The 12987-nt window shown below is 42.9% G+C and overlaps 1 protein-coding gene across 12 annotated transcripts in view; it reads right to left on the bottom strand.

The window, feature by feature from the left end:
* The window catches only part of Trmt2b (tRNA methyltransferase 2 homolog B), an 88965-nt gene that overhangs the window by 63116 nt on the left and 12862 nt on the right, over positions 1–12987 (bottom strand). For all 12 annotated transcript variants that reach the window (XM_028875019.2, XM_028875025.2, XM_028875018.2 and 9 more), the window contains one exon: positions 12382–12452. In XM_028875019.2, the coding sequence (XP_028730852.1) occupies positions 12382–12452 (71 nt within the window). The remainder of the gene's footprint in view (positions 1–12381; positions 12453–12987) is intronic.

The raw sequence follows: 12987 nt of genomic DNA on the forward strand, positions 1-12987 counted from the left end.
ACCACATACAATGATGCATAGTGCATAACACTTGATGACGATAATATATGACTGCTAACTGCCTTATGTAGTTCTTATATTATATTTTCTATTATTTCATAGTATATTACTCATACAAATAACATTCACTGTAAAGCATAAACACTGAATTACACTGGCAGCAGCCGCCTCATACATGCAGTGTTTACAGTATCTCATGATTATACCACTTTCTCTTGTCTTGATTATTCTTGAGTTCTTTTGTCTACTCTGCCTCTATGAACAACAGGCTGAACTCATGCCATACAGCCTAAGTGTTTAGTAGGCTATATACCACACAAGTTTGTAGAAGTACACTCTATGGCGTTCCCATAACAATGAAATTGGCTAAGGCTGTATGTCTCACAGAGTAACTTCATTGACTGAGTCAGACTGAAGTCTCTGAACAGCCGGATGGCAATGGTAGAAGTCTTTAATCCCAGCACGTGGGAGGCAGAAGCAGGTGGATCTCTGTGTTCAAGGCCAGCCTGGTCTACAAAGAGTTCTAGGACAGTAAGGGCTACATTGAGAAACCCTGTCTCAAAAAAACAAGAAAAAAAGCTTCTGAACAACAAATGGAACAGTTACTGAGTAGAGAGAAAACAAGAGAACATGAGGAATCTTTGCTGTCTGTGCATCTGGCAGGAGATTAATATCTAGACTATATAACAAACTCAAATATTAAAAAGTCAAAAATAGTCAAATTTACTGGCAAAAAAAACCCTCCATATTTACAATGTCCAATATCCTTACCACCACAGAGATACAGATTAAAAATACACAGAGACTCCACCTCACCCCCATCAGGTGGTTATCAGCAAGAGGACCAACAGCAAATGCTGTCAGAGATGGGAGGACTTCAAACATGTTGGTGAGATTTCAGTATGGTTCCTCAAAAACCTAAAAACAAAACTACTGTTAGGATCCAGCTAGACCACAGCACAAGGTACGTGCCCAAAGAAACCCAAATCAGCATAACACAGAGATGTGTCTGCCTGTCCGTGTTTGGTGTTGCAGTATTCGAACTAGCCAAAATGTGGAGCCAGCCTAGATGCCCATCAGCAGAGGAACAGGCAAAGAGAAGGTGGTATATAATATACAAGGGAGTTTTATTAAGCTGTAAAGAAGAATGAAATAATGTCATTTGCAAAAAAATGGATGGAATGGGAGATTATCATATTAAGCCAAAGAAGCCAGATAGGCAAATAAAATGTTTTCTCTCATCTATAAAATGTAGATTTTTTTTAAATGAATGAAAGCAGAAGGGACACTATTTCAAGGGATAGGGGAACCTGAGGGAGAAAGATACACCTAATCCAAGCGATCCTATTAAAACTAATCTGACCTGTGCACGCCTAATCACACTCAGCAACAGCATCTCTGTGATCACACTGGTCTACAATGATTCCAAAAGGCCAAACTACACAAAACCCTGTCTCGAAAAAAAAAAAAAAAAAAAAAAACTAATCTGATGATGACACCTCCTGCCCATGAAAACTCTCAACAGCTTCCCATTTCACTCACAATAATGGTAAAGAACTACAATGATCTCTCACTACACAATATGGCCTGTTAACTTTCACCTCATTGCCTCCTATTACTAACTTTCACCTTACTACCTAGTAAACACTCCCCTGAGTCTGTACGTTATTTTCTGCAGAAAGCCAGCCATATCCCAAATGCTCTTAGCTGGCCTTTGTGGATACCAGGCACACACACACACACACACACACACACACACACACACACACACACACACACACAATTGCTCTTAGCTGGCCTTTGTGGGTATCAGGCATACAAACACACACACACACACACACACACACACACACACACACACACACAAAATTGCTCTTAGATGACTTTTGTTGTTACCAGGCATACAAACACACACACACACACACAAAATTGCTCTTAGCTGACTTTTGTTGTTACCAGGCATACAACACACACACACACACACACACACACACACACAACTGCTCTTAGCTGGCCTTTGTGAGTACCATAATCTCACACACACACAATTGCTCTTTGTGGGTACCAGGCATACACACACACACACACACACATTGCTCTTAGCTGGCCTTTGTGGGTATCAGGCATACAAATACACACACACACAAACACACACAAAATTGCTCTTAGCTGATTTTTGTTGTTACCAGGCATACAAACACACACACACACACACACACACACACACACACACACACACACACGTAGGCAAAGCACTCATACACAAAAAAAGGAAAAATAAATATTAAAAAAACAAAGCAGACAAAAAGCTGAGCTGGAGGTGGGGACACATGTCTGTAGTCTTGGCACGTAAAGGGCAGAATTGGGGGGATAGAAAGCTCCAGACTAGCCTAGGCTACATACAAGATCTAGTCTCAAAACTCAAAAAAGGGGAACCTGAAGAGATACAAGGTTTATCCCTCCACACAGTCCAGGAGAGGCTCGTGCTTGAAGGTACAAAGTACCACAAAAGGGATGCAGGCAGTACTGTAATTTCTGTCCAGTCCACTGCTCTCTTACAGTGTGCTCACTAAACTATTCTTCCTAAAGATCAAGAACCTGAGAAGACAGTAACATGATAAAGCACACGGCTAAAATCAGGGTTTGACTAAAAATCGGAACACAAAACTGGGAAATAAGTGGGAAAGGGAAACATACCTCTAATCCCATCACTTGCGAGACTGAGGCAGAAGTATAAGTTTGATGCCAGTTTGGGATACAGGCCAGCCTGAGCTTCATGGCAAGACTGTGCATCAAAGCTGGGAAGCAAAGAGATAGCTTCACAGTTAAGAACACCAGCTGCTCTTGGAGAGGACCCATGTCCAATTCCCAGCATCCACATGGTGTCTCACAATTAGAACTCCGGTCCCAGGGGATCCAATGCCCTCTTCCGGCCTCCGCAGGCACTAAGCACATGTGGTATACAGCTATAATTGCAGGCAAACACCCATACACATAAAAGAATTATTTTTAAAAAGGGCAACAAATTCACCCCTTCGTCCCAGCAAGAAATCGCTCTATCTGGTGACCCTTCTTTATCAGGTGACTGGAGGCTCTTTTCTCAGGAAACATCTGAGTCACAAAAGCAGTGACCCTTTTATACCAAGCACAAAATGAAGAGATAAGATCCAGCAAGAGTCTATGTAAACCTGTATTACTAATAATAGGACCCTTTCTTTGCACACAAGCAACTAGGTGGGAGATTTGAAGATGATTCTTTGGAGAAAGTAACAGCCCCACATTATTGATCTTGACTGACAGAAACATGAGAGATAGCCCTACAGTCACTAGAAGTGAACCCAAGAAACAGTATACCTACTCAAGCCCAACTCCCAATTGGTTTTTTAAATATAAACAACCAGGCAAGCTGAGTAAAGCCTCCATGATAAAATACAAAATTAAAGAGGAAGAAATTCCCAAGGGGGCAAATGATAGACAAATGGAATAGATGGACAGATGGATGGATAGATGCTACATTACTAAAAACAATAGGGTATTAAAGGAACAAAATAATAATAATAATAATAATAATAATAATAATAATAATAATAGAAGAAGAAGAAGAAGAAGAAGAAGAAGAAGAAGAAGAAGAAGAAGAAGAAGAAGAAGAAGAAAATCAGCAAACGTTTTGGCATTTAAGTCAAGAATTTTTCACAATGACAAAAAGGCAAAAAAGTTGGAGAACATGAGGTAAGAGAGTGTTAGAGGTTATAAAAGCAGCCAATGAACTCTAAGATTCAAAGAACAGGAGGCAGAAATAGAGAACAAGCCGGGCATGGTAGTGCACACCTTTGATCCCAGCCCTCAGAAAGCAGAGGCAGGAGGAGCTCTGAGTTCAAGGCCAGCCTGATCTATAAAGTGAGTTCCAGGACAGCCAGGGCTACACAGAGAAACCCTGTCTCCAAAACCAACAAAAAGAAGAGAACACAGAAAACAGAGCAGATTGAGAAGGTGTTCAAAGAAAAAGAAAATGCCCTACATTGAGGTATTGGTTTCCAGATGGACAGGCCTAAAAAGTGTTCAGTACAATGAAGTAAAGAAAGGGCCACGTGGTCATTAAATCTGATGATAAAGAGATTTCCCTACCCTAGGCATGGTAGGTTATGCCTGTAATCCCAGCACTTGATAGGTAAAAGCAGCAAGATGGCCAAGGTTATTGAACGAGACTTTGTCCTTCTCACCCCAACCCTCAAAGAAAGGAGAAAAGAAAAGATAGGTTCCCTAAAAGTGTCCAAGAAATCAGGTAAGGGAGAAGGCATTACCTACAAAGGATCAGGATCCGTTAGACTCCTCACACACCACTGCTGACAGGATGACTGTGAAACACAGTCTGCAAACTTTACAAGGCCAAATGATTTCAAACCCAGGATTTTCAATCTACAGACATTTTCAGTCTTTTCAGGGTAGAAAACAAGTGTTCCACATAGACCTGTAAAAAAAAAATCTAACAATTATATCCTAGATATCTTTCCGCAAGAAGCTACTGGAGATTGTACTCTAGACAAAAGAAGGTGCAAACCAAGAAAGCAAGAGAGGATGTAAGAAAGAGGAAAGACAAGACTGCTGGGCAGTGCCACATAAATGTAATCGCAGCACTCGAGAGGCCAAGGCAGGGCAGCACCAAATTCAAAGCCAGCCTGGTTTCCATGTCTTAAAACATGACAGCAGCAGAGGACAAGACTAGACAGCAGTAAAAATCCCCAGGATGAGGGGACAGGGGAGATGACTCAATCAGTAAGCGCTTGCCATACAATCATGAGGACCAGAGTTTGGGGCCCTTGCACCCACAGAAAGCAGGGTGCGTCAGCAGATACCTGTAATCCCAGCCCTGGCTTGGGTAATGAGAGGGCACAGATAGGATTTCTGAGGCTGACTGGCCAGTCACCACAGCCGAGTAAATGAGCTCCAGGTTCTGTGAAAGAATCTGTCTCAAAAAGTAAAGTGGGGTGTGATTAAGGAAGACACCCAACATACACCTCTGGCCTCAGCATGCACAGTGACATGTATGCACTCATGGGCACATGTGCTTCTGTGCAGCAATTTCCTGAGATAAAACTCTCCATCTTGGAGAGAAGCTCATTAAAACACGGGGTGTTAAAGGGGAGATGAAACAGCAGGATATTTTAGAGAAGATCCTAAGCTCAGAAAATAAACAACTCAACAGCTTCAGGAAGTCCCCAAAACTGATCAGATTCACTAGACAGTTCTTCCCAAAGCTGTGTAAGTAAGAACTGCTGAGAGACACTCTCAGACAAGCAGGGATACCTAGAAGACTCTCAGACCAGCTGGGCTACCAATAAGAGACAGATCAGCCAAGCTGCCTGGAAGAGACACTCTCCAACTTGTCTAACTACCTGCAGATTGTACAGTGCACTCTAGGTTTCCAGCTTTGATGGGGTGGGCTTTTCAGGATGCAGCTGTCTTTGAGTCTGTTCCTGTAAGTAGATCCTCCCCCATACTCCTGTAAGTAACCCCAATAAAACTCACTGGTTTGGCAAGCTCAACTGTGGTGATATCCTCACTTGGGTCTATCATTGGCTCCCTACCTAGAGTAAGTAGACATTTGACTACATCTCCCCAGGGAAGAGTGTCACACAAAATGTGTACATATCCCCCCAACACACACACACACACACACACACACACACACACACACACACACACACACACACACGTTAAGAGAAAGAAGTCCCAGGATGATAGCTATGAAGAAAGGCCTAATGGGGCCAGGAAGACAGATTCCAGAGAAAAGGTCTTTGGGGAAGAACAAACAGAAGCTATTGAGCAGATGGAAAACACTAATGGATGCTTGACAGAGCTTTTAAAGCATCTGGGGAAAATTTGCAAAAGGTTCATAGAAAACTAAGCAAGTATGGAAAGGAGGCAATTGACCATGCCAATAAAAACAAAAACTTAAAATGTATCTACACTACATAGTGCTATGCAGCTAGAAGAAGGAACTATAAAAGAGAGGACATGGAGTTTGAAAAGAGATGTGAAGACGGGCTCCAGGAGGAATTAAGGAGGTAAAGGGGTAAATATCATCAAAATACATGGTATAAATACATGAAATTCTCACCAGGCAGTGGTGGCTCACGCCTTCAATCCCAGCACTCGGGAGGCAGAGGCAGGTGGATCTTTGTGAGTTTGAGGCAAACCTGGTCTCCAAAGAGAGTTCCAGGACAGGCTCCAAAAACTACACAGAGAAACCCTGTCTCGAAAAACCAAAATAAATGTGTGTGTGTGTGTGTGTGTGTGTGTGTGTGTGTGTGTGTGTATGAAATTCTCAAATATATAAATAATATTCTCAATGGAAGTATAGGCCTGTAATCTCAGTACTTAGGACATAAAAACAGGAAGTTCAGAAGAGTTCAAGATCATCCTCAGTTACATAGTAAGTTCAAGACTGGGGATATATATATATATATAATATTTTAAAACTCAAGTGTAAAACACTGTATAGAGTTAGCCATTTTTTAACTACAAAGGGAGAAATTTAAAATATGTAACATTTTTCAACACAAAAAAAAAAAAGAAAAAAATAGTTGCCGTAAAAGGAGGGAAAAGTCTGGAAGAAGGGTCAGAGATCAGTATTTGACCTATCTCTGTATTTGTTTGAGACAAGGTCTCTCTAATGTAGTCCTGGCTGTCCTGGAAGCTGCTAATAAGATCAGGCTGGCCTCAAACTCACAGAGATGGCCCTGCCTCTGTCTCCCAAGTGCTAGGATTAAAGGTGTGTGCCACATCCAGCAAAATTTGACCTGTCTGAATGCAACTTTATTTTCTAGATTTATCTCTAGAATCATGTAGCTATTTTAAAAAATTATAAAATGAAATTAAATCAAAGAAACAATAAAAACAAATCTACTAAGATAAAGATACACCTCAGTTGGGACTATGCTTGCCTAGCATATGCAAGACTCTGGGTTCAATCCCCTGTACCATATAAACCAAGTGTGGTGGCACATGCCTGTAGCCACAGTAGGAATTTTCCACTTGAAACAATAGGATAAGTAGTTCAAGGTCACCCTGGCACAGAGGCACACACCTTTAACCTCAGCACTCTGGAGACAGAGGCACGAAGATCCCTGTGAGTTCCAGGATAGCCAACAGGGCTACATGGTGAAATACTGTCTCAGAAACAAAGTTCAAGGTCATACATAGTAAGCTCAAGACCAATGTGGGACATGGACACGGGGACACACACACACACACACACACACACACACACACACACACACACAGAGAGAGAGAGAGAGACAGAGACAGAGACTGAGTGCGCCTGTGATATAAATAAACAACTTTGTTTTAAATCGAAATCTTGGTCTGGTAGGGGCATTTGTACAAGCATAAAGACCTGAATTTGGGTCCCAGCACCCATATTAAACAAACAGAAAAAGCTGGGCATACTGGCATATACCTGTAATCCCAGCAATGGGGGATGGCAGGGAAAACCAGGAGGGTCTCGGTGCTTGCCTGCATCCAGGCTTTCCAAAAACACAGAAGGTCCAGCTTCAGTAAGACCCCTGTCTCAAGAGAATAGGGTACATACTGATGGGGAGAACACGCATTGCCCTCCTGTGGTGGCCTCTACAAGCATGGACATAAGTGCACACACCTCACACCCATGGGTCCATACACTATATACACACAAAATTAAAATAAAAAGGGTTTTTTTTTTAATCTGAAAAAGTCAAGCTTATTGGCTCCCACCTATAACCCCAGCTCTCAGAAGCAGAGGCAGGAAATTAAGTGCAGGTCTGAGGGTACCATGAGCTACATGGGAGATCCAGGACACCCTGGCCTTCAGAGTAAGACCCTGACACAAAAAGGCAAAAATATCAAAAGTGAAAATAAAAATGGGGAGCCATGGGCTGGCAAAATGTCTCAGAGGGTGAAGTTGCTTGCCACACAAGCCTGATGACCTGAGTTTCATCCCCAGAACCCACAGGGTGAACGGAGAAGAGCCAATCCTCCAAGTCATCCTCTCTCCCCACTCCTGCTATGGCACACACCCATGCACCCCCATACACAAAAGAAATAAACTTTTCAAAACGAAGTGTCTGGACTCAACATCTAAACCATTGTCTTTTTTGACCCCAAACAATAGAGTATAACAACCGTTTACATAGCTGCTGGTTACTATTTACACAGCATTGACACTGTATTAAGAATTCACGTAATCCAGAGATCATCTAAATATATGGGAAGACACCACTTCCCATATAAGGGACTGGAGCAGCCACAGATGTTGGTATCTATGGGAAGCCTGGACCTAGACCCCAAGGACACCAAGAATAAATCTTGCTAAAATCCTGACTTGAGAAAAAACAACTATAAGAAAAATAAAAACACAAGCCAGGGGTGGTGGCACACATCTTTTATCTCAGCACTTGAAAGGCAGAGGCAGATGGATCTCTGTGAGTTCGAGACCAGCCTGGTCTACCCAGTGAGTTCTAGGACAGCCAAGTCTTCACACAGAGAAACCCTATCTCAATACAAAATCAAAACACTAGATAAATTAATATCAAACCTAAATACCAGGTATTTTATATTATGGGTAAACATATTTAGGTGGGGTAGTGGTATAAAATTAAATTTTTAAAAGTAATTATCTTCTCCTAGAACTCACATCGAAATGTTTACATTTTATGTGCTATGTCTACAATGTGCTTCAAAATAATCTAAAGAAGATAGATGGAAAGTAGATGAGAATACAGATTAAAACAATAAGTATTAGTTCACCAAATATATGCCAAACTCACAAACACTGCACATGAATCAACACTGGGTGCTATACGAAGTTAGATAAAGCATAGCCGTTACCTCCACAGGCTAGTGTGGGAAGCACCCACAGACAGTGAAATATGGTGTACCAGGTGCTGTACAAGAGATGCACAGTAGAGATACCCACATACAGAGGACAGGGGCCCTTAATCAGAGTGAGGAGCCGGATATGGTTTTCTCTCGAACTGATGCTTGAAGTGAATCTTGGCAAATAAACAGCTGCGGCGGTGGCGGGGATGGGCTGCAAACTGAAAACATTCTAGAAAGAGAGGGCAGGCAGGCAGGAATGAGATAGCGTGGCAGTGTCACCCAGGTTCAGGACAAATGGGGAGAAGAAAGCAGGGAGGCAGAGGGCAGAAGATAAGGCTGGGATCCTTGTCATGAAGATCCTAAAGGGAAAGGGTAAAGAATTAAAACTTTCATTCCAAAAGACACTGGGCAGGGCTGGCAAGAGGGCTCCTGCTGCCAACCCTGGCAGCCTGAGCTTGATCCCTGGGACCCGCATGGTGGAAGGAGAGAATGAGCTCTAGTAAGCCATCCTGTGATCTCCACATGTGTGCCATGGCCTGTGTGGGCATGCATATACAAACAAACACATACATACACACAATGAACACAAACACAGCATAATTTGGGGGGAAAATTAGTCAAAAATGCCTGGGCAACCACTGTAGAGCTTCCAGCAGGAGAATAGCACTGTGTTCCTTTCACTTTACAGACCGCTGGGACTCTGAGTGGAGAAGGCACCGAGTGAAAGGCTGGAGCCAGGGAGACAAGTGCAGACATTAATGCAGTAGTCCAGATGACAGAGAATGTCGTTTGAACTCAAGTGCTGGCAGTGCAGAACTGGGTGGAGTCAAAGTATTTCTAGACTAGCAAAACCAACAAGGACTTGGAGATGGCTTAGATGTCGAGGAAGAAGGGGGAACTGAGACATGAGCTAAGATGACACAAGTTTCTAGTCCACTGGAATGCCCGTAAGTAAACTGTAGCAGGAACATTCGGGAAAATAAGAGGGTAAGCTTAGTTTAGGACCGCGGTTAGCAGCAGGAGGAAACTGTTCACCAGGGGCCACATAGGAGCAATTTTAGTTATTGCCAACTAATGGTACCTAATAGATGAGACACTACAGCCACTGCTAACCGTGATACAATGGACCGAAGAGCCCCTCACAAGAGAGACTAATATAACCCAACACAGCCACAGCACAGAAGTTGAGAAGACCAGATTAGGACAACACTGATTTGAAGATCTCCAGCTGATTGCTTTCTAAGGATGCTCAGCAGTCTCTGGGAACTTCCTCAAGCTTAAGAGGGCAACAGAATGTAAATACAAGGTAACAGCTATCCTTTTATTAAGTAGCTATTCAAGGCACCAGTTAAGGTTGGGTGCTATCTCCCAAGAATATATTCAGAAAGTAGAAGGCCTATGATAGACTCCTCGGAGACACCAACAACCATAGGAGGAAAGGAGAAGTTGTGAACAAGGTAAGGAGGAATGTTGGGGCTGGAGAGATGGCTCAAGGATTGAGAGAGCTTGTTGTTCTTCCAGAGGACCCAAGTTCGGTTCCTAGTCCCCACATCAGGTAGCTCACAGCTGCCTACGACTCTAGCTCCAGGGGAACCTTTGCAAGCACCCGCACACAGATGGCACACACACACACACACACACACACACACACACACACACACACACACACAAAAATATTTAGAAAAGAGACAGGAGGAAAGCCATCAGAGAATGGTATCACAAACCAACTGAAGAAGGTAGTGTTTCAGGAGGGAAACAGGAATAAGACAGACACGGTGCTAAAGGAAGAGAAAATACGTAAGCTAGGGGCAGAAAGTTTCTATGGGCTTTGACAAAACCGAGGTCACTGGTGGCTTGGACAAGATCAACTTCAGTCGAGTGTCTGACACAAAAGTAAGAACTATTAGGATTTCTTTGGGGGGAGCGGTTTGAGACAGGGTTTCTTTGTGTAGCTTGGAGCCTATCCTGGAACTCACTCTGTAGACCAGGCTGGCCTCAAACTCACAGAGATCTACCTGCCTCTGCTGGGATTAAAGGCGTGGCCACCACCACCCAGCCTATTAGGATTTCTTAAAGGTGGGAAATACTAATAAAACTATGAAGAAAAAAGAGCTGTGAGGTGGGGGTGGGCAAAGAAACAGGAGAAGGGGTGTGTAAGGAAGGACAGGGAATCTAAGAAGCAGGGATCGAGTCCAAACAAAGAGGAGCCTAAGCTTTGATGGGGCAAAGGGAAACAACGACTTCTTCCACTTAGACAGAAGAATGGTCAGACTTCAGTGACATTTGCAGATGGACAAACAGCCAAAGGAATTTGCTTCTGAGAGCTTTTTACGTTAATCTTCCAAAACCAAAGGAAAGGTGAATCAGTTAAAAAAAAAAAAAAAAAAAAAAAAAAAAAAACAAAGAAAGATAAGAGTTTCAAATAATCACTAACAAGAGGCCAGCGACATGGCTCACTGGAAGAGTGCTTGCCACCAACATTGACCACCTGAGTTTGATGCCTGAGACTCTTGTCCTCTGACCTCCCCAAGTGTACCGCAGTATACATGTACACGTACACGTACACACACACACACACACACACAACACACACACACACACACCATGCACATAAATAAATGTAATAAAATAGAAAAATCCCCCACAAAAATAGGACAAGAGGGTGATTCAGAAGGGTATGGGGATTCTGGAAAATGGGTCTACCAAAACAGGTGTGTCCTAGATGGGGCGTTATCATGTGCCCCATGAAAAAGCAGCACCCCAATGTCAGAAGCAAGAATCCTGAAAACGGTCGGTACTGGTAAGAATGCAGAGGAGGAAGCGAGTCATTGGGGAGTCTAGTTCAAGCCTCAGAACGGCTTCAGCCTTTGGTTGTTCCTATCCCTGAGCACAGGCATCATTTAAATGAGTCACCACTGCAGCCGTGCTCCAGGGACACTACCTGAAACACAGTAGGCACCCAGTCGTGGACTCATAAAACAGATGGACCCAAAAATGTCTCAGGGGTCAATCACATGAGAAATTTGTTTTGGTTTTTGGTTTTTGGTTTGTTTTGTTTTGTTTTTATGCTGCCGGGATTCAAAGCCAGGCCTTCATCCATGATAAACAAGCAGTCTACCACTGAGTCACAGCTCAGTCCCACGGTAGCTGCCTTATTGCCATGCCTACAACTCTCATGGTATTTCTTTGTTCTGCTGAAAGCATTAACCTTTCAAATATTTCGAACACCTGACTCAACACAGTGGTCTCAGCAGTACCTCTTTCCTGCTAATTCCCTGCTACTAACGTCCTTGTACCCCTTGACATTTCCAATAACAACAGCAGTTCTGCCTCCCACTCTCTACCTTCCCCGGCACAAAACCCGGACAATAATCTGCCCACATGAAAAGGTAGGCTTTCAGCACAGAGCCCCTCGTTCCCTCCAGCAATAATCACAGCAGGCACCAATATTCAAATGTCAGGGACAGTGCAGCCAGAGACTACAGTGCCCTGGGTTATCTTCCACTCACCCTTGTTCATTTTTACCTGAGCTACTTGACTGTGTTTTTCCGGGATGTTTTTCAGATGGCTACACGGTACACAGACAATATTCCCATCTACGTGAAGAAAAATGATTTGTTTACACAGTTTTCATCCTAACCCAGCAGCTGCAAGTTCCTCCTTTGGAGGCATATGTTAATACAAAGAAGCAAAAGGCCTAATTCAAGTACTTAGCTATTTTTTTAACAGAGAAAACCTAATTGTTCCCTGGTTTAGCCATTCATCAGCTACTTCTTAATTGAGCTAGTCCTAAATACTTCCTCTCATACCATGAGTGTGTTATGTGACGATATCTGCTTTCTGTTCAGATTTAAAGAGGAAATAAAATGTAATGGGTTTTGTTTTCCTACTAGTGAATAATCGAACACTGACGTCATAAAGTCATTTAATTCAGCACATGAAGAGAAAAGCCAAATGCATTGCTTGCCCTAATGAACTGTAGTTCAAGGCATATGGATATTAAACAGTGTGACTAATATCAAACGATGGTGTTTCGAGTCAAGTTATTGAAAATCAGCAGATAAAAAGCTCAGGAATGGAATCGGGGAATGGATGCAGGAACTGAGTTTCAGAAAATGCCATTGTGATTTC

Source organism: Peromyscus leucopus, chromosome X (assembly GCF_004664715.2).
Source record: "Peromyscus leucopus breed LL Stock chromosome X, UCI_PerLeu_2.1, whole genome shotgun sequence".
Lineage (NCBI taxonomy): Eukaryota > Metazoa > Chordata > Mammalia > Rodentia > Cricetidae > Peromyscus > Peromyscus leucopus.